This window comes from Pongo pygmaeus, chromosome 10 (genome assembly GCF_028885625.2).
Source record: "Pongo pygmaeus isolate AG05252 chromosome 10, NHGRI_mPonPyg2-v2.0_pri, whole genome shotgun sequence".
In the NCBI taxonomy this organism is placed as follows: domain Eukaryota; kingdom Metazoa; phylum Chordata; class Mammalia; order Primates; family Hominidae; genus Pongo; species Pongo pygmaeus.
In genome coordinates, this window is record NC_072383.2 from 27,243,343 (window position 1) to 27,265,826 (window position 22,484).

The following is a 22,484-nucleotide window of genomic DNA, read 5'->3' on the forward strand; positions in this document are numbered from 1 at the left end:
TGAGCCACCCCGCTCGGCCAACAGAGCTTTTAAAAACAAATACATGTGAGAGGCCAGGTGCATGGTGGCTCACGCCTGTAATCCCAGCACTTTGGGAAGCTGAAGCAGCAGGATCCCTTGAAGCCAGGAGTTCAAGACCAGTTTGGACAACATAATGAGATCCCATCTTTATGAAAAAATAAAAAAATTAGCCAGGTGTGGTGGTGATTGCTTGTAGTCCCAGCCACTTGGATACTGAGAAGAGAGAAGCTATTGAGTCCAGGAGTCTGAGGCTGCAGTGAGCTAGGATGGTGACACTGCACTCCAGCCTGGGCAACACAGTGAGCCCCTGTTTGTAAAATAATAATAATAATTAATAATATATGTGAAAGAGAGTTCACAATTAGTCCAATATCTTTAGAAAGATATCTTTAGAAAGATTCAAAAACACCTAAATGCGAAAAATGCCTTTATTCATTTGTCAGCTGGATTACAGAAAGTAGGAGGAAAAGAGCCTGTGCCTCTGTAGGAAAGTAACAACGATTTAACTTCTGGAAATGACTTCCCAGCTTAGAGCCCAGCAATGCCTATTTTGGATTAAACTGTGTATTAATTAAGCTCAAACGATTTCAACATTCATCACCTTGCATTGCACCTCACAGAAAGCAAAACCAAAACAATCCTGGAGTTTTGAGTGAGGAAAACAGACACCCCGCACTCCCACACGCGCGCACTCGCAGCCTGTCTAAAGTGCAGAGGCTCAGGCGGCCAAGGGACCCGCGCCGGTTCCCGCGGGCGACCTGCAAACCCTGCCCGGGGCCCGGCAGGCGCTGCGTCCCGGCGCGTTGGCAGTTGGCGACCCCCCTCGAATCCCCCTCTGCTGCGGGCTCCCCGTGGCCTTTGGAGGCTCGGTGAGTCGGCTCCAAATGTTTTCCATATTTGTTCAGCCTCCATAATTCGAATACCAGGGCAGGCCGAGCCAGCCGTGCGCCGCCCTCCAGGGCCCAGGGCGCCGCACACGCACCCACCCACCCACCCACCCAGCCTCGCAGCGCCATGGGCAAGAACAAGCAGCCCCGCGGCCAGCAGAGGCAGGGGGGCCCGCCGGCCGCGGACGCCGCTGGGCCCGACGACATGGAGCCGAAGAAGGGCACGGGGGCCCCCAAGGAGTGCGGGGAGGAGGAGCCCCGGACCTGCTGCGGCTGCCGGTTCCCGCTGCTGCTCGCCCTGCTGCAGCTGGCCCTGGGCATCGCCGTGACCGTGGTGGGCTTCCTCATGGCGAGCATCAGCTCCTCCCTGCTAGTCAGGGATACTCCATTTTGGGCTGGGATCATTGTAAGCATCGAGTCTGTTTTGCCTAAGCGCGTTTGCCAAACAGGAATGCGAAGTCGCATGGTCGAGTTGAGACTAACCCAGCTGCATGTGCCCTTCCCCGGGTTCACTCTTCTAACTCGCGCTCTGCTTGGCGACTGAGGCGTGGGGCACTGGGTTTTCCCGGGCGGGGCAGGGCTGGACGCTATAGGGCTCCTGCCCCTCTCCTGCTTGCCGCTCCCAGCGCCTCCACGGGGCCTGACTCTGACGCTCTGGAGCTGGGGAGTTCATTTCAAAAGCTGCTTATTTTGGTCAGACTGAACAGCCTCAGTAACAACAGCGGATTCATTCGGGCTTTTTCCTTATCCTATTACCCAGACCCCACCCCTGTCCTTAAACAAGTGGCAAAAAGTGAATTAAGTTCATCTAGTAAAAGCAGGAGAGGAGAAAGCCTGTACTTGGAGTTGCCACATCGAGTAGCATTCATTTTATATTTTATACTGAGGCTCCATTAGTAAGTTTCATGAAATGATGGGCTAAGGCAGGAAATGCGAATACAGCAAGCACAGCCTTAATCCACTGGAGTCTAAAGTGGGATAAACCCATAGCGCTGGCCATGGCAGAAGTATATTTGGGACTCCACCGATGGATGTACTGTTCTAAGTAGAACAGTACTCAGCTGTTGTGAGTGTTGAAACATGTAGCATACTTGGCTTGATTAAATGAATTCTTTAATGTAAAACCGGTGCCACTTACTGAATACCTACTGCGTGCCCGCCCTGCTAGAGGCCTGACATGTATTATCTCTAATCCCCACATCATCCTGATGGGATCGTTTTAATCATTCTCATTTCTCAAATGAGGGAACCCAGGCCAGACTCACCCAGGGTCATGAGTGGGTAAAGCATTCAGCCATGCTGATTCCTTTTTATGCTAGACTATATCTGCATTTTCCTCATTGAACCACGCTGCCACCACATTTGGTTTGTAACTTTAATATTATGTTATATTACAGTGTCTTGTAGCTTATTAAACTCTTTCACATGCATTATTTCATTTGAGCCACGAAACAACACTTTGAAGTGGGAACTGTTATTCCTTTTGGATGTGAGGAAATAGGCTAAGAGAAGTTAGATGACATTCTGAAGCCCAGAGATTGAATGTGGTTGAATCAGGAGAGACTAGAAATGACATTTTTGACTCCTCATCTCATATTGCATCCTTACTGCTATTACTGACCACAGGAACTATAACTCACAAAACATCCCTCAAAATAATTTTGTATCAGGGACAGACATTAGAGAGACCTGATATATATGCATCGATGGAGGTATTTCCTAATTAAGATTATTTGAATACACAAATTTTTGCATAGTAATTTAAAACTTTAATTTTTGTACTAAGAATTCCCATGAAATTATCATGATTGGAGTTTTCTAAATCAAGTGATTTTAAAAATAGCTTTTCAGTAAGATATACTGTGTATTTCAGGCACCTCAATGACTATCCACATACCCAGGAGGAAAAAATGTCTGTCCTTTAATGCCAGGGGAATTAAAACAAACAAAGAATGAAGCTCTTTCATTCAATGTTTTTGAATATCATTTGTGAATGTGTTCCCCATCCTTCCTTTATTGCAGCTTCAAAAATCTCAGCACCAAAGAGGCAAATTAGATGGAGAAAAAACTTATTTTAAGGTTTAAGGCATGAACATACAAACCGTGCAACCCAGAAATTTTATGAACTAAAGCTCCGGTGGGAGATGATGTTCCTAATTGCCCTGGAAGCTCCCTGGGTGTTGCACAAAGGGCATTATATACAGCCAGGTCTCTGCTCTTTCTGGTTTTCTTTTTTATCATCTAGGATTCATTTGAAGTTTGCTCTCAGTACATAGCCCTGATGAAATCTGTCATCTTAGATTTTCTTTCAACTGAGAAACTATGTAGAGGAGAGCAGCTAGTAGAGATGTTCTGAGACTAGTGAGGAGGGTCTCTGAGGAGCCAGGCCAGGAACAACCCTCATCCTAGCAGAGCCAGAATTTGGGCAATGTGTCACTGTCTCACACAGACACCATGCTCTGCTTGTCCTCACCACTCTGTCTGTGGTTGGTCACAGGGCACTCTTCCAAGCTTTCAGGGAAGGGAAAAGACAGCGAGGCAGATGGCAAAGTGCAGATGTGTACACACCACACCTGGTGTTGAGCACCAGCTCAGCCACTGTGTGCCGAATAACTTTGGGTTTTGGGGGGGGGGGTTTGGAGATAGAGACTTGCTCTGTCGCCCAGGCTGGAATGCAGTGGCACGATTTTGGCTCACTGCAACCTCCCCCTCCTAGGTTCAAGAGGTTCTCGTGCCTCAGCCTCCTAAGTAGCTGGAATTACAGGTGTGCGCTGCCACACCTAACTTGTGTGCCAAATAACTTGTGTGCTAACTTGTGTGCCGAATAACTTTGGACAAGTTACTTAACTTCTCTAGGTTTCCATTTCTTTACTAACAAAATCAGAATGATAATAATTCCTACCTTTTCGGGTTGCCCTGAGGATGAAATAAATTAATACATGTAAAGCACTTAAAATAGTGCCAACAAATGGCATGATTCAATGAGTTAGCTTTACTTATTAGCTGCTTGGGAAGCAGTCACCGGCAGTGTCACTCTTCAGAGGAAAGGTGGCTTTATTTCATCTCTAGACTTGCAAAACTATCATTTTTGACTCGCTACATTTCCAAGACTAGTTTGAACCCTGAAGAAAATATCAGTTTTGCTGTCTCACCTTTCTCTGTTCTCAGCCAAGTTACTATTTAGCAATCACAGTGGTATTTGATTTGTCCAGTACTTTCTGAATCTTTCTGGAGGTCTATAAAAATGAACTTGGAGGAGAGTGGCCTCCCCAAGGTCATTTTTCCTTTGGGATATGCAGTGATTCAGGGCTGGTATATCCTGCCGCGTTATATCAGTTTTCCCTGTTCGGGAGCCCCACCAAACCAAAGCAATCCAGGCCCATCCCTGGGGCTGAGGCTGAGTCACACTGGCTCCGGGATATAGGCTGAAGCCAAGCTGAGTGAGGCACCCACGCCGTCTACAACTTTCCATGCTTCATTCTTCTGTTTGCCTTTATTCTGTTTGCCTCTTCTCATGTGGTCATCACTTCATTTTACAGGGGCCACTATCCCATTAACTTGGAATTTGGGGATTGCCATTTCCTTAACAGAACCTGGATATATGGGTAAATCCACTTAGGTGACTTCTCTTTGGCCAATGCCTGGGTGACTTGATGAATATTCAAGGTGTGGTTACAGACTAAAGAGGCCCTTGGTGATCTATGATCAGAAATTTATGTCCAGTGGAATTTTAGGAAAACAAATAGGTCATTTCTTATCTATCCATAAATGTGACTCCAATCCCCAATCAAAAGATGATTGAAGTCTTTTTACTTTGATTACAAAACATTCCTGTAAGGGGGGAAAAAACCCAGAATAGAGTCACTATGGAGACTATGTAAGCTGTAAAATTGCTGTTCATGTATTATAATTCTTTATAGATGGTTTGAGGGTTGTAAGTCATACCGCAATGACAAAACAAAATGAAATAGCAACTTTTGAGGATGCACTTGGCTGGGTACAGGGGATCCTAGGACAGAGAAGTGTATTCTGCATTTTATTCTGTTAATGGCTTTAGTAGCTAAGTCAGATGGGAATTCAAGTTTGCTCATTTTTCTGGAATTCTTATTGATGAAAAATGTGTAAGGATTGAAGTAATCTAAGGACTTTGGGGATTTTACTTCTCACTCAAATGAATACAGTTTTAGTTTAGGTAATGCACTGCATGCTTAACCTTTGGTTTTCCCTTCTTCATTCAGTAACATCTGTGGAGGGTGTCTGCTGTGCTACGCATTGGCCTAAAAATAATGAATCAACTACCTGGAGGAGATCTCCAGATCCTGATGGACATGTGCCCTTATTATATCTGACAGTAATGAATACTTCCGATTAGAAAATTTAACGTACACAAATATTTTTAAGATCCATTTACCTTTCAAAGTATTCCACTTGCAGTGATTTATTTGCTTTGGCATCTCTACTCTGAAGTCAATTTAAGTGCAAACTCTTGCTTCTCATCCCTAGTGAATATGTTTAGTATTCGATATTCTCTTGGCCGTTGTAGGGAATATTCCCATGGAAAGTGAGAATTTCTTTGCCTTATTGTGTTTTTAGCTTCCCCTACTCTCCCTCCATTGTTCCCATACCCCACTCAGTGGAGTAAAAACCCTGAGATAAATACTGCATTAATCACATTGGAAAGTTTAAGGCAAGGGCTTAAAAGAAAGGGAAGAATATTTCCTTTATTTAATGTCATTCGTAAAACTCATCACACGAATCTGTAATGATTAAAAGTCATGTCAAAAATTTCAGTAACAGTTTTCATATGTTAACTTATCCTAAGAAATTCAAGTTGCAGGTTTATTCAGGTTTTAAAAAACTGATTTTAAGTCTTGCCTTAATGGAAGGGAAAATTGGATGGTTATTTATTTTAAAGCAGAATATACCATGAAACTCACAAGCAGATATATGACATATAGCAAATAAGGAACAAATATAGTTGTTATCCAGAATTTATAAGTAGGGAAAGTAAGATAATAATTTAGCTAAATGGTTTGATCATGGTTATGAAAAGTAACTGGAAGAGAGAAAGGTTTGGCATTAGGGTGTGGGATAAACCCTCAAGTCAGGAAGCTAAATGTGGTGTTAACTTTCTGTAGAGTTGTATTGACATTTGAAAATTTTAATCTGGAATTATACTTTTAGGAGTACACTGCATAGTAACACATTATTCTTCATATTGGGACTTTAATATGCTTCCAAAATATAATGTTGCATCCCTGGTATCCCTGGGAAATAATTTTTATTATGGCAACTGCCGCAGGATTGTTAGGAACCGAGGAGAGATAATTACATGGCCCAACTCAATCTCCATTGAATACATAGAACAATAATGACAGGAAAATTATTGTATAGGCATAGGAAGTTCTCATAGTAAGTATAAAAATGGAATGCAATTGAATTATTTTGGCAAAAGAAGTTAATTTATAGATATATATATATATATATATATTTAGAAATAAAATGGAATATTCAAGAATTTGGTGAGGCCGGGCATGGTGTCTTACACCTGTAATCCTGGCATTTTGGGAGGCCAAGGCAGGCAGATTGCATGAGCTCAGGATTTTGAGACCAGCCTGGTCAACGTGGCAATATCCCATCTCTACCAAAAATACAAAAATATAGCTGGGTGTGGTGGCACCCACCTGTAGTCCCAGCTACTCGGGAGGCTGAGGTGGGAGGATCACTTCAGCCTGGGAGGCAGAGGTTGCAGTGAGCTGAGATTGCACCACTGTACTCCAGCCTGGGCAACAGAGTGAGACCCCGTAACAGAAAAAAAAAAAAAAAAAGAATTTGGCAAAATGTTTCCTGAAATAATTTCAGTAATAGAATAAAGAATAAGACAGGTTGAGATTGAACAAAATCATTAGATGTTCAGAATCAGCAGGATAAATGTGTTTTTGCCTCTACTTACAGCCTTCTACTAAGCCTGATGTGCAAAGGCCAAGAGAGTGCTAATATAATGAGGAAATTGTCCCTAAATCTTCTTTTTTTAAAAAAAAAAATAAGGAGGAGAAGGGGCAGGTTCTAATATTTCTTTAATCCTGTATTGTGGATATATCCAACTCAGAAAGTTAGTCTCTGGAAGCTTTTGAGATGTCAATCATCATTTTGGATTTAATTTTTTGATAGAAATACTGGTACATAGAATTTTAGGATAATCAAATGAAAAATAAAATAATTTATTCTCTTACTTTAAGTAATATTCTCAGGGCCACTATATATCCCCTGACACATAATGGATAATTAATAAATGTTGAACTGAAATCTATTTATTCCATACTTGCCATTATCAGAGCTTCTGTTTGAACATGCATATGCCCATTTTTAAGCTATATACAGTCATCCCTTAGTATCTGCAGGGGATTGGTTCTGGGACTGCTGATACCAAAATTCACAGATACTCAAGTCCCTGCTATAAAATGGTGTAGTATTTGCATATAATTTATGCACATCCTACATATGCTTTAAATCATTTCTAGATTACTTATAATACCTAATACTATATAAATACTATGTAAACAGTTGACACACTATATTATTTAGGGAATAATGACATGAAGACGTCTGTACATGTTCAGTACAGACGCAACCATCCTTTTTTATCCAAATGTTTTTGATCTGTGGTTGATTAAATTCATGGATATGGAACCCATTGATACAGAGGGCTGACTGTAGTTGTATATTCAAACACAGACAAATTTATTTATGACATTTAAGACAACTATGAGGTAATAGTAAGGAATGTGTTATTACTCCATTTTGGCTTCTGGATTCTAGAAGAATTCAGAACATATTAACTTAACATTACTTAGATTTTTTATTTCATGTTATAAAATGGCAGGACTCAGGAAGGTCATTTGACTTATTTTGCACTCTCCTAACTAGAATAGGGCATATTAGGATTGATGTGGCTGAATGCTAGATGTTGATATTACCACCCTTAGCTTTTATGAAGAAAGCAATGGCATAGGTTTCTCTAATGTTTGGTCTAACAGTTGAATAGATAGATTGCCAATATGATGCCCTCTTTCAGTGTTGTCTGAGAAAATGAATGTTTTCTAGACTTGCTCTTGCCTTTAGCTGTATCTGAGACATTTCTATTAAGGATGGTCTTTCACTGGATCCACTTGGTTGTATTGTGGCCTGAAGGGTTAATGATAACATTAAAAGGAAACACATAAGGTTATGTTGAAGAGTTCAGCATATATGTTTCTATGTTACTGTAGGATAGTGTATTAGTCTGTTCTCATGCTGCTATAAAGATACTACGTGAGACTAATTTATAAAGAAAGGAGGTTTAATTGACTCACAATTCCACATGGCTGAGGAGGACTCAGGAAACTTACAATCATGGCAGAGGGCAAAGGAGAAGCAAATCATGTCTTACAGGGCTGCAGGAGAGAGAGCACTGGGGAAACTGCCACTTATAAGCCATCAGATCTCATGAGAACTCACTACCTCATCTTCTCATGAGAAGAGCATAGGGGGAACCACCCCCATGATCAAACCACCTTCCAACAGATTTCCCCCTCAACACATGGGGATTACAATTCAAGAGAGATTTGGGTGGGGACACAGAACCAAACCATATCAGACAGGAATGTAATCTAGTCATTAAACTTTAATTAGGTATAATTCACTGCAAAATGCAGTTCATTTTTAGGTCTTCCATCCTGGTAAACTAAGGAAGTACTGGTCAAAAAATGTCCATCAAAATCCAGAGCTGGATGGGACCTCATGATGTCGTAGTTTAACCTTCCAGTTATTATTTGCTGTAAATGTTCAAGTCTAGGTTTATCACGATGAGGTCATAAGCTTACAGTGAACTTCTTTTAAAAAAATAGATGCTAGGAACAGGCTTTACAGCATAAGCTATATAAAAACCTATTCCATAGGCACACCCTCTTTCAGATGCTTTGGATGCAGTCTCAGATCTCTGTGTATTGAGATAAAACTTGGCAAGAGTAACTGTCAGATGCCTGAGTGAAGCAGCTCACTCCATCACCCTGGTTAATTTTAAAATTCATATGTGTACACCTACACATATGGCATTAACTAAAATACATTTTTCTTTCTGTCTTAGTCGGCTCAGGCTGCTATAACAAAATACTGTAGACTGGGTGACTTAAACAGCAAACATTCATTTTCTCACAGTTCTGGAGACTGGAAGTCCAAGATCAGGGTGTCAACATGGTCAGGGGCTGGGGAGGGTTCTCTTCCTGGCTTGCAGGCGGCTGCCTTCTTGCTGTGTGCTCACATGGTCTTTTCTCAGTTCATGCATGTGAAGAGAAGAAGAGATCTCTTTCTCTTCCTCTTCTCATGAATCCTCCAATCCTGTTGGATTAGGACCCCATGCTTAGGATCTTATTTAATCTTAATTACCTCCTAAAAGCCCTATCTCCAAATATAGTTACTTTTGAGGTTAGAGCTTCAACATATGACTTACGGGGACACAATTCAGTCCATAGCACTTCCGGTGAGGGTTATACATTTGCACAACAACCTCAGTGATTCTTAAGCTCGTTTTACGCTTATTATTGAAAGCCCTACGGCTTTCTTGGAACAGCTAGAAGTCTGAGTGTTTCCGATGGGTATTCTGCGCCAGTAATCTGACACACAGAGGTATGATGGGGTGGCGCGGCTCCGTGCTCATGCCGGTAGTGAGACATATGGAGGAAGTTGTTTTCATTGCATTTACAGATTGCTTCTTTTGTCAAATTTCTGTAAAAATAAAATCAAGTAAATCTAGCTACTGAATACAATTCTAAGGTTAACTTAGGCATTTCCTTTGCTGCATTAACTCTTTAAGGCTTAGGAACCTCCATGCTGTAAATTCCTGCATTTCTTTATGTTCCAGGGAGTATCCTGATGTCAAGATGTAGCTCAAGGATACTTTGGCTTCTGATGCAAAGGTGGCTGGCTGAGTGGTACCATTGGGGAATGCTTATATGTTCAGCCATTGACCAAGCCTGCTGTCCTGTGGGGGGTAATGATCGCATACTGTGGGCACCCCCCACCCCCTCTTTGAGCCTTATGAGGTAATAGCCTTTAGTAGGTGCCTTCACTCTTTGGTAGATCTTCACTTTGACACACATTTAAGGGCTTCTGATTGGATTCTGTTCACTCACCTAAGAAGTCCTGGGCTGGGCTCTGCTTTTCCTTCACTAAGTATTGTATTGCACAAACCCAAGCCACCCAAGAGGGAAAGACCAGGGAAGACTAAAATATGCAGCCTTTCATAACAATTGGTCCAATCTCAGTTCCAAAACAAAAAGACATGGCCACGATGGGATGCTGTAAGCTCTCGAGTTTGATTTTTGAGCATATTTAAAGTCGTTGCTCTCTGATCTAATGTTGCTAGAGCCACAGTCTCTTCCTAATTGTGAATTTCATAAATGTGAGTGTTTCAGTACAGTGTTTCCTGGGGCTGGCAAAGGTCCAGTAAGTGACGGGAGGTTAGAAAGCAGACAGTTTGTTCACAAATGAGCATTCTCAGATTCTGCTGAAGAAGTTCTGTTGGACCTGCTTCTAATCTTTGCAGAAATGAGCAACTCTCCCCTGGCTGGGAGTGCCGTGGTACTGAGAGAGGTGGTGAGAAACCTGGAGGATGCGCTTTTAAGTGGCATCCCACTCAGTTGTTTTTAAAGCGTTAGATTCAGCATTCATTGTAAGGAGCAATTAAAAACCCCTTTAAGATATGTTATTATCAAGCCAACTCTCTTGTATGGAAGATAATGACAGGAGACCAGAAAAGGGGGAGGGGGGTGCTGCTGTGTTAACTAGACTTTGACGAGGGAGAGAATTTTAGCTTTATTACTAGGTGGGGGAAAAAAACACTTCCTTGGCTGGCTTCCTTCTAAAGTATCACGTATGGCATGCATATCAGGCCATTAGCCTGATCTCACAGGCTTAGCCCCATCTCACATTTAGCTATGCCAGGAAAGCTATGAAGGAGGCATTTTCTAAGACAAGGGCAACAGCATTTCAGTCCTCATCAATTCTGTTGGAGGGTGGAGGTGCTCTTCTGTCACGGAGAAAGTTGCAGGAGGACTGCAGGAAGACAGTGGGGCACCCAGGCAGTGAAGAGGGCAAACTCGGACTTTCTAAGGCAAATATATGATCATAAATGAGAAGGGATTTCTTCATGACTGCATACGGAATTCTGTGTACAGAATTTGAATCTTTTAGTTTATGAGTTACATGTTCAATAAGTTTATGTACTTCTCCCAGGCTCTTTGCTAGTCAGGTTCTGAAACAGAAGGACCAAACCCACACAGGTTGGCTTCGTCTCATAATCTTTCCACGAACAAGTAGTTTGAGAAGCCTCTTAAAGGGCTTTGGTGTGCATTAAGGGCTCGAGACCAACTAGGATTTTTTTTGTTTGTTTTTTAAATTTATTATTATTATACTTTAGGTTTTAGGGTACATGTGCACATAGGGTGACCGTAACTATTGTGTTATAGAACCCTCAAGAAAGAATTCTTCTTCAGTCACCAAATCGTGTGCGTCACAAATTTTTCCACCTCAAGACCTCCCTGAAGCTTTGCTCCCCTTCTCTCTGTCCTCACACACACATCACAAAAAGCTCAGTGTCTGGCTAACCCGTGTTGCCATGGGAGGCAAGGGGAAACGTAGGAGAGGCTGCAGGCTGCTTGGGGACACTGACCTCCTCATGTTGAAAAGGACAAAACACTTTCAAAGGAGAAGTAATATTATAATATATATTACTTTATGTTCCCTTATGCTGTTTTTCATAAAGTACTCTCAATTAGAAAAGCCACTTGATAATATTTTTAAAGGTTGAACAAAATGGTTCTCTCATTTACACTCCCGTTCCAATGTTACATAATTCAATTTATATTGATTTACTGTACAATTTCTATGCACCGTGCTATTTAATATGTTTATATTTATTGTACTATTCGACATATATGAACCCAGGAGTTTAATGTAGAATTATCTCTGCAGTCATTTCTAGAATGGAACCTAATTTGAGAACTGACTGAATTATGGCTAAGTAATGAAATCCAGCCCATGACTATACCAGTGGAGTAGGCTCAATCCACATCAGCAAGATTCCTTTCCCTCTTCTGAGGGCTTGAAAAATCCCCAAGTGAAACAAATAAACTATAGGTTGTTTATTTCTTCCCACAAATACTGTTTGTAACAATTCTGCCCCTCCTGTTGATTCATGAGAAAGGCTGGAACACAATCTTTGATTCTCTTACATTCTTTGGAAATTGATTATTTTGCAAGAATAAGTATTTATAGAACTTGGTGATTAGTTTCTGGTAAGTCATCACAAGAGTTAGTTAGGAGTAGAAGCCTATAAAAGGGTGCTTACTGGTGAAACAGAACCGTCTCACACCCTAGCCACTCTCCCTCTGTATTTTCATATACCAGGTATGGTGCCCCCAGGAGCTTAGTCTCTGGGTGAGGAAACACAGGTACAACTAACTGCAACTTAGTTTTAAAAACAAAATGCCAAGTTGGTGCCTTAAACAATGTACCGTGCTAGCACAGAGAAGAACATGATGAACCCTCAGGGTAAGATCAGAAGAAGAAAGGAGACGGGTCTGAAATTTGAGGAATGGCTCCAGCTTTGGAGTCAGGGTAGAATTCTGGCTCTACTAATGTAGAATCATTTTCTAAAAAATATTTGGTAATGATTTTAAAATTTTCATTTCTGTGTGAATTTGAACAAATGTCAGTAATTCTGTGCAATTCTATGATTTTTAAAATTATAAACATTTCAATTGCATAATGACATAGAAAATAATAAAATGCCCACTTATCCATTCCTAGCTTTGCTAAATTTTAGTATTTTGTAATAATTGCTTTTTTATTATTTTTTAAGAAAGGAAACATTGCATTGTATTGAAGTCTCCCGTGTTTCATTTCTTAATCAAATTCCCCTACCTCTCCCATCTTCCCCAGAGATATGTACTATCCTGAATTTGGTATTTTTTATGCATAAGCCTGTTTTCATACTTTGAAAATGTGTATATGTCCATAACCAACATGTCATATTTTAATTTTTATACAGATGGTATCATATCATTTCTGCTCAACATTGTTTTTGAGATTTATTTATAATAGTACACAGATACCATTCATTCATGTTTGCTATACTGAATTTCACTGTTAGGAATATACAACATTGGCCAGGTACAGTGGCTCACACCTGTAATCCCAGCACTTTGGGAGGCCAAGGCGGGAGGATTGCTTGAGCCTAGGAGTTCAAGCCTGGGCAACATGACAAAACCCCGTCTCTGTAAAAAATACTTTTTGTAGAGAAATTAGCTGAGTGTGGTGGCAGGTGCCTGTTGTTCCAGCTACTCAGGAGGCTGAGGTGGGAGGATCATTTGAACCTGGGAGGTTGAGACAGTGGTGAGCCATGATCGCACCACCGCACTTCAGCCTGGGCAACAGAGCAAGACTCTGTCTCAAAAAAAAGTGGTGATGTGGGGGGGATATATAACAGTTAATTCATTCATTCTCCTGTTGAAGAAAATTTGTTTTCAAAAATGATTTTGTATTTTGCATTTATGGTGTTACAGTGGATATTCTTGTCTATGACTCCCTGTGCACATAAAGTCTTGTTAAGGCATATTCCTAGAAGTCAAATTGTTGGGTCATAAGATATAGGCATTGTCAAATTACTAGATATTGCCAAGTCACTACTACAAATCCAAATTGGACTAACTTACACCTCACCTCCACCAATGGTAAATCAGAGTTCTTTACCTATCTTATTTGTGTGCAGTGGTATCTTGTTTTAATTTGCATTTTGGGGTTGCTACTGGAGTTGAACGTATTTTATGTTGATTGGCCATTTTATTTTGTTTTCTATAATTTATTTATTCAAAAATATTTTCTATGGGTTGTTGGTTTCTTATTTATTTATAGGATTTGTTACTTTTGTTACTTGATCTTTGTGGTTTTAGGTACTACAAATATCTTTTTCTGGTTGGTATCATATCTTTTATTTATGGTGTTTTTGTTACGAAAAAAGATTTGATCTTCATATATTTATATTTATCAGTTCTTTTTTTATGGATTTGATATAGTTTAAATAAATTTTTCCCTACTCCAAGGCCATAAAAATATTTTTCTATACCATTTTCTAAAAATGTTAAAGGTTTGCTTTTGGGCATTCATATCTTTATTATAAGTGGTTTCTTTTTGGAATGATGTGAAGGGTCTATGTATTTTTTTCTCACATGGATTGATAATTGTTTTAGCACCATTTAATAAATAATTGGTCCTTTTCACAGTGATCTGTTACACCCATTTATCATCCGTCAAGTTTCCATATTAGATTTGCTTTGTGATTTTCCTTAGTTCTATTGTTTTATTTGGCTATCACTATGCCAATACCATTTTCTAAATTAAAATGATGCTATAATGCATCTTATTATAAAGATGATAGGATAAGCAGCCCACCCCCAACCCACCCTCCTTCATTTTATTCTTCTTCAAAATTTTCTTGGTGAATCTTAGCCATTTTCTCTTGCATATACACTTTAGAATAGGCTTTTCAAGTTCCAAGAAAAATACTTTTGGCAATTTCCTGGGATTTGTACTTTCTATACTTGACCAAAGATGATCTCACCATTTATTTGAGTCTTCTCTAATGTCTTTTATCTGGTCTTTTGATTATTGAGTTTGCTTTAATTGCTTTGTGCTCAGTTCATGTGTTTTTCGTATCAATTATTTGATATTTGATTAGACTTATTTTGTGACCAATCTTTATAAACAGTTCATGAATGCTTGGGAAAAATGTGAATTCTCTCATTTTGGGGTTTAGGGTTCTATACTCAATTCTAAAATTAAGCTTGTTAGTCATACTTTTTCAGCTTCTACATCATTACTGGGTTTTCTGCTTAATCTAAAGGTTACTGAGAGATGTGAGTTAAATGTCCTAAAATTATGTGGTTTTGTTTATTTCTCCTTACAGTTCTGCTCATTTTCATTTAACATTTTTAGTCCACTTAATAGCTACATACAAGTTAATGATTATAAAACATTCTTCTGGTGCTAGGTTGACAATTATTTTCTCTCAGTTTTTTTGAAAATATTATCCTATTATCACTGGACTTCAGTTATTGCTGCTAAGACATCTGCCAAAAGTCTAATTGTTGTCCCTTTAGAGGAAACATGCCCCTTCTGGTTGCTTTACAGATTTTCTCTTTGTTTTTGGTGTTCTACAGTTTGCTACAATATGTCTAAAAGTGGATTCTGCTTTTGTTAATCCTACTAGGGACTGGCTATGTTTCCTGAATCTAAGATTTTTGGGTTTTTCGTGAATTCTGAAAAAATTTGAGCCTTTTTTTCCTTAATATTGTTTCTCCCTTGTCTTTGATCCCTTTGCCTGGGATTGCTGTCAGATGTATATTTAGAATCTTCTTATTCTCCTTCCATATTTCTTATCCTGTCTAGTATGTTTCATCTCTCTTTATCTCTCTGTGCTGTATCTTTGGTTATTTTCTCAGATCTTCTGGTTCACTTTTCCCTTCTTCATTTAGGTTTAATCTGCCTTTTACCTGTCCATTGAGTTTTTACTGCCAGTAATTTTAATTTTTCGTTTCTAGAACTCACTGATGTTGTTACTGATGTTATTTTCACATATCCCTGGTGCTTTAAAAACTGTCCCGTTCTTTATGTTTTCAGTTCCTTCCTTCATGTCTTTGTTTTGAATGTACTTTTTATAGGCTCTGCTCATTACTTACATTATTTGGAATTCTTATAGCTCTGATTCTTAGAGCGAGTGTGTGTGTGTGTGTGTGTGTGTGTGTGTACATGCATGTAAGAGCTAGACTTCACTAATAATTAATTCTTCAAGTGTTTGCTAATTTTGGTTTGTGAGTTCATCTTCCAAGAGGCTTTATGTATGATAACTTGGTATAGCCTATTTGAGAGTACAACCCTTCCAGATGGGTTTGTCTTTCCATATGTCCCAGTGATGTTACAGGCCTAGAACCACTTTGTTTCCTTAACTTACTTATTATGAAAAATTTCAAGCGTACACAAGAGTAGATACAGTTGTATAATGAACCTCTATATTCTCATCACCGAGCCTTGATAACTATCAACTCATGCTCAATCTCATCTTATTTGTATGCTCCTATATTTCCTCCACACCCACACACTACACAGTGGATTATTTTGCAGTAAGTCCCAGACTTTGTATCATTTTATTTATAAATATTTTGCTATGTAAGTCAAAAGATGAAGACTAAAAAATAATCAATATACTAATAATACACCTAACAAGTTAATTTCTTAATAGAATCAAACCACTGTTCAAATATCCATGATTAGCTCATTAATAGTTCCTCCTAGGTTTATCAAAATCAGGATCTCAATAAGATCTATACACTGCAGTTGATTCATATATTTCTAACATTTCCTTTACTCAAAAATTTACCCTTTGTCTCTCCTTTCTATTCTCTCTCTCTCTGTGTCTCTCTCTCTGTCTCTGTCTCTCTCCCCCTTACAATTTATTTATTGAAATAGCCAGGTTTTGGTTTATTTTTTCAGGATCACTTTCATGTTACTTTCTCATCTTAATAGGTTCCAGGACTAGGAAAGTAGTAGAAAAACCTCAAACTGCCCCCCTGCATCTGTTGAGACAGAACAATTTTCTTGATGACTTCCAGTGCTAGTGGGCTAATTGTTTTCTCATTTTATAAGGGATGCTACGTTTTATCCAGCATTTTACAGTGTTTTATAGGGAGAGAGTTTTCCTATAATTTAGTCCTTAATATTATGCAGAAATGAAACTTTTTGACGCTTTTTAGAAATTTATTTTGGATCAACTTGCAAGTTTCTTATCCTCTCTGAGCTGCAAGTTTCTATAAAATAGAGTAATATTTTTTACTTTATTGCATTGTTTGGGGGAAAATGAGTTAATGTATAAAAAGTAAGTAATACAAAAAAGATACACTTTGTGGGTAGTGGGAATAGCTGATCAGGATTTGATGAATAAATGTGAGTGAATTCAAGATGGTTGAAAGAGTAGTACCATTACACTGGGTAGATAAGGAAAGAAAAGCACATTTTAGGTCAAAGGCACAATTCATGTCCTATGACTGTTCAGCCCAGTTTTCATCCATAACCAAATTTATTGCTTCACAATTCTGTTGGTTGTGCTTATTTTGTCTTTTGAGGATATAACTGCAGGAATTCCCAGCAGTTCCTATCAAATATGAATCTTAACCCACATACACAAATTTGTGTTATAATATGAAAATGAGACCAAAACCAAAGTGATTCTACTTGAAGATCTCCATGGTAAGTCATACACTGGGATAGTTGTCAGATTTCTCTTCTTGGTTTTCTGTAAATTGATGAAACACTCAGCCTTGGGTTCACTGATTTAAAATGATGAGCTATTTGCAATTGTTTCAGCAAGGTTTTTGGAACTTTTGAATTGTAGTCACTTTGTGCTGGCACACATCTTACAGATCTTCCTAGCTTTCCAGCCTCACTTTGGCAGGAACATCAGAGAAAGCACACTATATCCATAAGATTTGGGGGATTCACACTCCTCTCATCCAGCTGCTGGTCACAAGTTCCAACTCATTTTTATCAGCTCCATTGGGTGGTTTTCTAATATCCTATAAAGCAACATAGGAGATACAAGTGAACATCTGCAAAGCACAGTGTGTGCTGAGAAACAGGGCAGTCACTGAACAAGCACATTTTTCTTCCCACTCTTTCTGTGCTTGGACAACAGATCTGGCTAAACTACACAGCAATGCAAATTACAATGTAACTTTGGTGGAAAAAATTATATAAAATTCTAGTTATCAAGTAGTTTCAAACAATGACAAAACCTACCACTTTGAATTAGAAAGCATGTATCTAGCCATACAGAGCACTTCGGCTTGGCACGTAAGTATTCCATACTTCTTTACCAAACAATCAGAACTTTTATCACAACATACCAGTGAATCTACTCTCATTTCTGGCAACTGCACGAACAAAACTTTCTTTTTTTTTTTTTTCATTATACTTTAAGTTTTAGGGTACATGTGCACAATGTGCAGGTTAGTTACATATGTATACATGTGCCATGCTGGTGTGCTGCACCCATTAACTCGCCATTTAGCATTAGGTATATCTCTTAATGTTATCCCTCCCCCCTCCCCCACCCCACAACAGTCCCCAGAGTGTGATGTTCCCCTTCCTGTGTCCATGTGTTCTCATTGTTCAATTCCTACCTATGAGCAAAACTTTCTTAAGAAAATTGCCCATAAATTCTTAGATATTTTGTTTTTACAATGTGTTTTCCAAAGAGATCTAAATTTAACAAAGTTGTAGGTGAGGAAGCCCTGCTTTTGCATTATAATTTAATTAATTAGCATTTATTTTTGTTTACTTTGAATGTCTTTGCATACTCATATGAAAATACATACATTTACAATAATTCAGATGTAGACCTGTCAACTCCTCAGGTAGAATGACAGTTAAAATAATAAAGGGGTGGGTGTTAAACATGAGGTAAACTTAGGTGTGATTGAGCAAGTGCCTTTTCTCTTTAGATCCTGAAAGGAGATACTTTTCTGTGATGATAGAATTTCTTGTCCAGAATTGACTTTTCACTGAGAAATTTTGACCTGGATTTCTACCATCTTCTTTTAAAAATAATCTCGCATGTCATCTTTGCAAAGTCAGTATTACAAATTGTTTCCCCCAACTCCCCAGAAAGATGTGGAAATGACCAGATGAGGCTCTGTGTCGAAACCCAAACCCCTCGTGGGCAGGCAGAACTTAGTTCTTCCATAAATAGGATTTCTACACTAGAGCTTTTCATCGGCAACTTTTACTCTAATGAAAAAAAAAATTAAATCAGTGAAGCTCTGGGGTTGGCAATACCTAAGACAAATGAAAAGGCATTGAAAATCTTCCAGATATATCATAGGCCAAATAAAGTAGTCATTCGCAAAGCTTCCTAGACATAAAAAGTTGTTGCTAGCTACGGTTTTGTTCACAGTGAAAAAGAAGCTTCTATTTTGAGCTTGGTTAGATAAAACGAAGAAAAAACATTTTTTTTCAAGGTTATAATTAGTGCTCTGAGTTTTAATGCTGGTCCACTAATGTTAGTGTTTAGAGACAGATTGTTACAATGCTCCCCTCCTCTTGGGGGTCAGTTTTGCTATAAACTCTTCACTTTATATTTGCGCCCCTATTACTTCTGGAATTCGCCATGAATATTTGCGCACTAAGTTTGGCTGAAATAATTGTGTTTTTTAAAAAAGTAATATTAACTTGAGGATCTCATATGGCCAGAAAAATAGTTTTAATTGAACAGCATTTTTTTTTCAGCAATTAAATGATTGTCATTGTAAAACCACAGTAGTGTAATCAGAGAAATATGCAGCTAGGCATGGGACATAGTTCCTAAGATTGGCATTTCCTGGGTAGTAGATTATATATAGGTTTGTAGCAGAAATAAAAAGAGGCAGGAAAAGAAGTTTTATAACTCTTAGGTATTTGCAAACTATGTCAACATTGTTGGAAAGATTTTTGAAAAGTGGGTCCTTGCTATGAAAGCAAAATATCATCCTAGAGATGATGAAACTGAGGCTCCAAGGGTTAACTTCGTCAGTCAGCTAGAAAGTGGTGGAGGTGGGTTTTGAACCATTTCACTAGACCCAGAGCTAACATGCATGCACCACCTTGTTCTCTGTCTTTAGGTATGTGGCCCATTTTGCTGTAATACTTCACAGTTCCCCTTTGTTGTCCTTTCTCGGGGGCATTCATATGTTGTCTATGAATCCTGTGAATTCTTAGATACTTATAGTGGATGCATGTTGTTGAAACAGCAGAGCCAGCAAGGCTCTCAAACATCTACTTTTTTTTTAAAGGGTTGCTGGGCATTACCAATTCATTTTTTAAGGGAGAACATATCACTTTAAGGATTTATTATTTGTATTTTACTAATCACTGTATGTCATGTTTGTTGGGAAAAGAAGCTATGATGATAATTGCTACATTCTCCATAGCTCTTCTCAACAGCTGACAGGTTGTCTATCTACTTATTGATTTGTTTATGGTCTGCCTCTCCACTTTAGCCCCATCAAGGCAGGGATTTTTCTCTCTTCTTTTCACTGTGGTATCTCCAAGCCTCAAAGAGTACCTGGCACGTGGTAGTTACACAATAAATATTTGTTAAATGAGCAGAATGAGATGATTTCTAAGTTGTGACTGAGTGCTTATATTTACATCCGTTATTCATTTTCAGCTTGAATTTGAGCACAGTTTGAGTTCCTGTGAGATGGGGAAAAACATCTACTACAATTCCAGGCACGTTATTTATGATATTTAAAAGCCAATTATTAACTATCATTTTCTCCATCTTGTATGTGATAAGACTGAGTCTCAATGACTAAGTCACGGTCCCCTAGCCTGCATGGTCATTTGGACCTCAAAGACTTTCTTTTTCACACTGCCTTAGGATTGGTGCTTCAGCACTTCAGGAGAGGAGCACATGGTACAATGTTCTTCAGATCTCTGCAGTTCTTGCTTATAGCGCTGTCAGGATTCCTTCAGGCAGGTGGCTGTACCATGCAGTGGCTAAGAGCCAGGCTCTGCACTCTGACAGCACAGCCATCGATTCTGTGATATACAGTATATTTGCTGTGTGACCATGACATTATTGTCTCCATTTTATAGATAGGGAAACTGAGGCTAAAAATAATTAAACAGCTTTGTCCAAGATCATTTAGCTAGCAAAGTAATTGAGTCAAGATGCAAACTTTAATGCCCATGTTCTTACCACTATGTAACCCTGTCTCAAGTTCTATACTTGATTTTACAGAACCAAATAAGCAGTTATCATTTATTGAATGAACTGTTACTTGATGTTTCATGCTTTGCGCCATTTCACCTTTCTCACTTTATCCAATTACGAAAAGAGTATATTTTATGTTCCTTTATCTTGCTTTTACCTAAAACTATAATGAAAAAGAATTAATAATAACAAATATATGAAGGGGATATCATTCATAATGCTACCATATTTAAGCCCTATGTGATTAACACCAAAAATTGCGCCTTTAAAAAAGTAACACATTGGGGAAGCTGATTCACTGCTTCTTACATTATAAAATGGATGAGGGATTTTGATAAGTGATCAGCAAGGTGAGGGTTGTATAAGCTGCTGTCAGCTGCTCATATTCACATCTGGCATGGACTGGTCAAATGACATTACCCATGACAATACATTTTCCTGTGCCTCAGTTCCTCTGGGGATTAAACTGTGATTTTCTAAAGGGCAAAGACCATATATTCTTCTTTTATACTCCCAGTCCCTATCACAGTAAAGGTTGAGCTAAATTCTGTTGGAGAGTGATACCTAGATTAGGGTGGCCATTGACAGCAAGATCTCAAAGATTATGCTGTAACCGTTCTTCCTCTATTCCCACAAATCAGGAAATAAGTACTATGATTTCTCCTTGGCACTCTCCTCTGTATCTTTATACAGATTCTGTAGGCTGATTATAGGGATTCCAAGCAATTAGTAATGAGTAATGTGCCAAACTTAGATGCAAACCAATCTCACTTGTTAATCAGATACTTCTGTCAAAAGAGGGACCCAGAAAAGGCAGAAATGGGGTGGAGGTGCAGAAGCATGCTGGAGCATTTCTGATGGACTTGTGACAGCTGATTGCAAGCATCTCTTCGCAACTTTGCTCGGTGACTTCGTGTTGGTTATCTTGAAATCAGCCATGGTAGAAATAGTCACACCATGGAAATTAGCAAATGCTACAAATAGCCCTTCTCTAACTGGTTGTTAGACATTTACCATCACACCACTGGAGAGGTGGTGCAATTTTAGAGGTGATTGTTTTGCTTTGGGTTGGAGTGGCTGATGCCCTTTAACAATAGCAGAATGCCACATCACACTCAATGATTTAGAGATGTTCCTCAAACCACCAGTCAGATACATTGAGGAAACAGACTCTGCAATGAGGTCATATTTAAATAGCAATGAAGACATGGGGATTTCTCCCCCAATTTGAAGGACTCCTATGATAGCAGAGACTAAATTTCTTTATGGGGAAACAAATGGAGCCAACACCTTAGTAATACACAATAGTAATACAAACAATTCAGGGGTGATGAATGTATATCTAGCCTTTTACATTTCTAAGACATCAGTTTTCTCTCCCTTGAAAAATGCATTCTTGAGATGATTAAATGCAAGAATACATGTCAAGTGTTCAGCACTGGGCTTAACACTCTGTAAATACTCATAAACTGTATATTATTATTAGTAGTATATTATTGTTTATAATAAATGACTCTCTATAGGAAATTCTACTAGTCAGTGTGTCACTCTGGACCCCTAACCATTTCGATAAACCCCACACCAGACATCAGCATTTAGAACACTGGGCTTATAGCTTAGCCTAGCGGTTCTCAAAAGGGTCATCCCAGCACCGGCAGCATTAGCATTTCCTGGGAATTTGTTAGAAATGCGAATTCTCAGTCCTCACCCCAGACCTATTGGATCAAAAATTC

General features: G+C 39.0%; 1 protein-coding gene and 1 long non-coding RNA gene across 4 annotated transcripts in view; one reads left to right on the plus strand and one right to left on the minus strand.

The window, feature by feature from the left end:
- The first annotated feature begins 732 nt into the window (after positions 1-732).
- Positions 733-22,484, plus strand: part of SSPN (sarcospan) — a 37,941-nt gene continuing 16,189 nt past the window's right edge. The window contains exon 1 of one of the 2 annotated variants that reach the window (XM_054443192.2): positions 733-890. Coding sequence is in view for 1 of the 2 variants with exons in the window: in XM_054443191.2 (XP_054299166.1) it covers positions 1,036-1,314 (279 nt within the window). In the remaining variant the exon portion in view is untranslated. Of the gene's footprint in view, positions 1,315-22,484 lie in introns of both variants that reach the window. The other variant, XM_054443191.2, reaches the window with a different exon arrangement.
- Positions 16,737-22,484, minus strand: part of LOC129009730 (uncharacterized) — a 60,416-nt gene continuing 54,668 nt past the window's right edge. For both annotated transcript variants that reach the window (XR_010127780.1, XR_008492835.2), the window contains one exon: positions 16,737-17,572. This is a non-coding gene — a long non-coding RNA (uncharacterized LOC129009730). The remainder of the gene's footprint in view (positions 17,573-22,484) is intronic.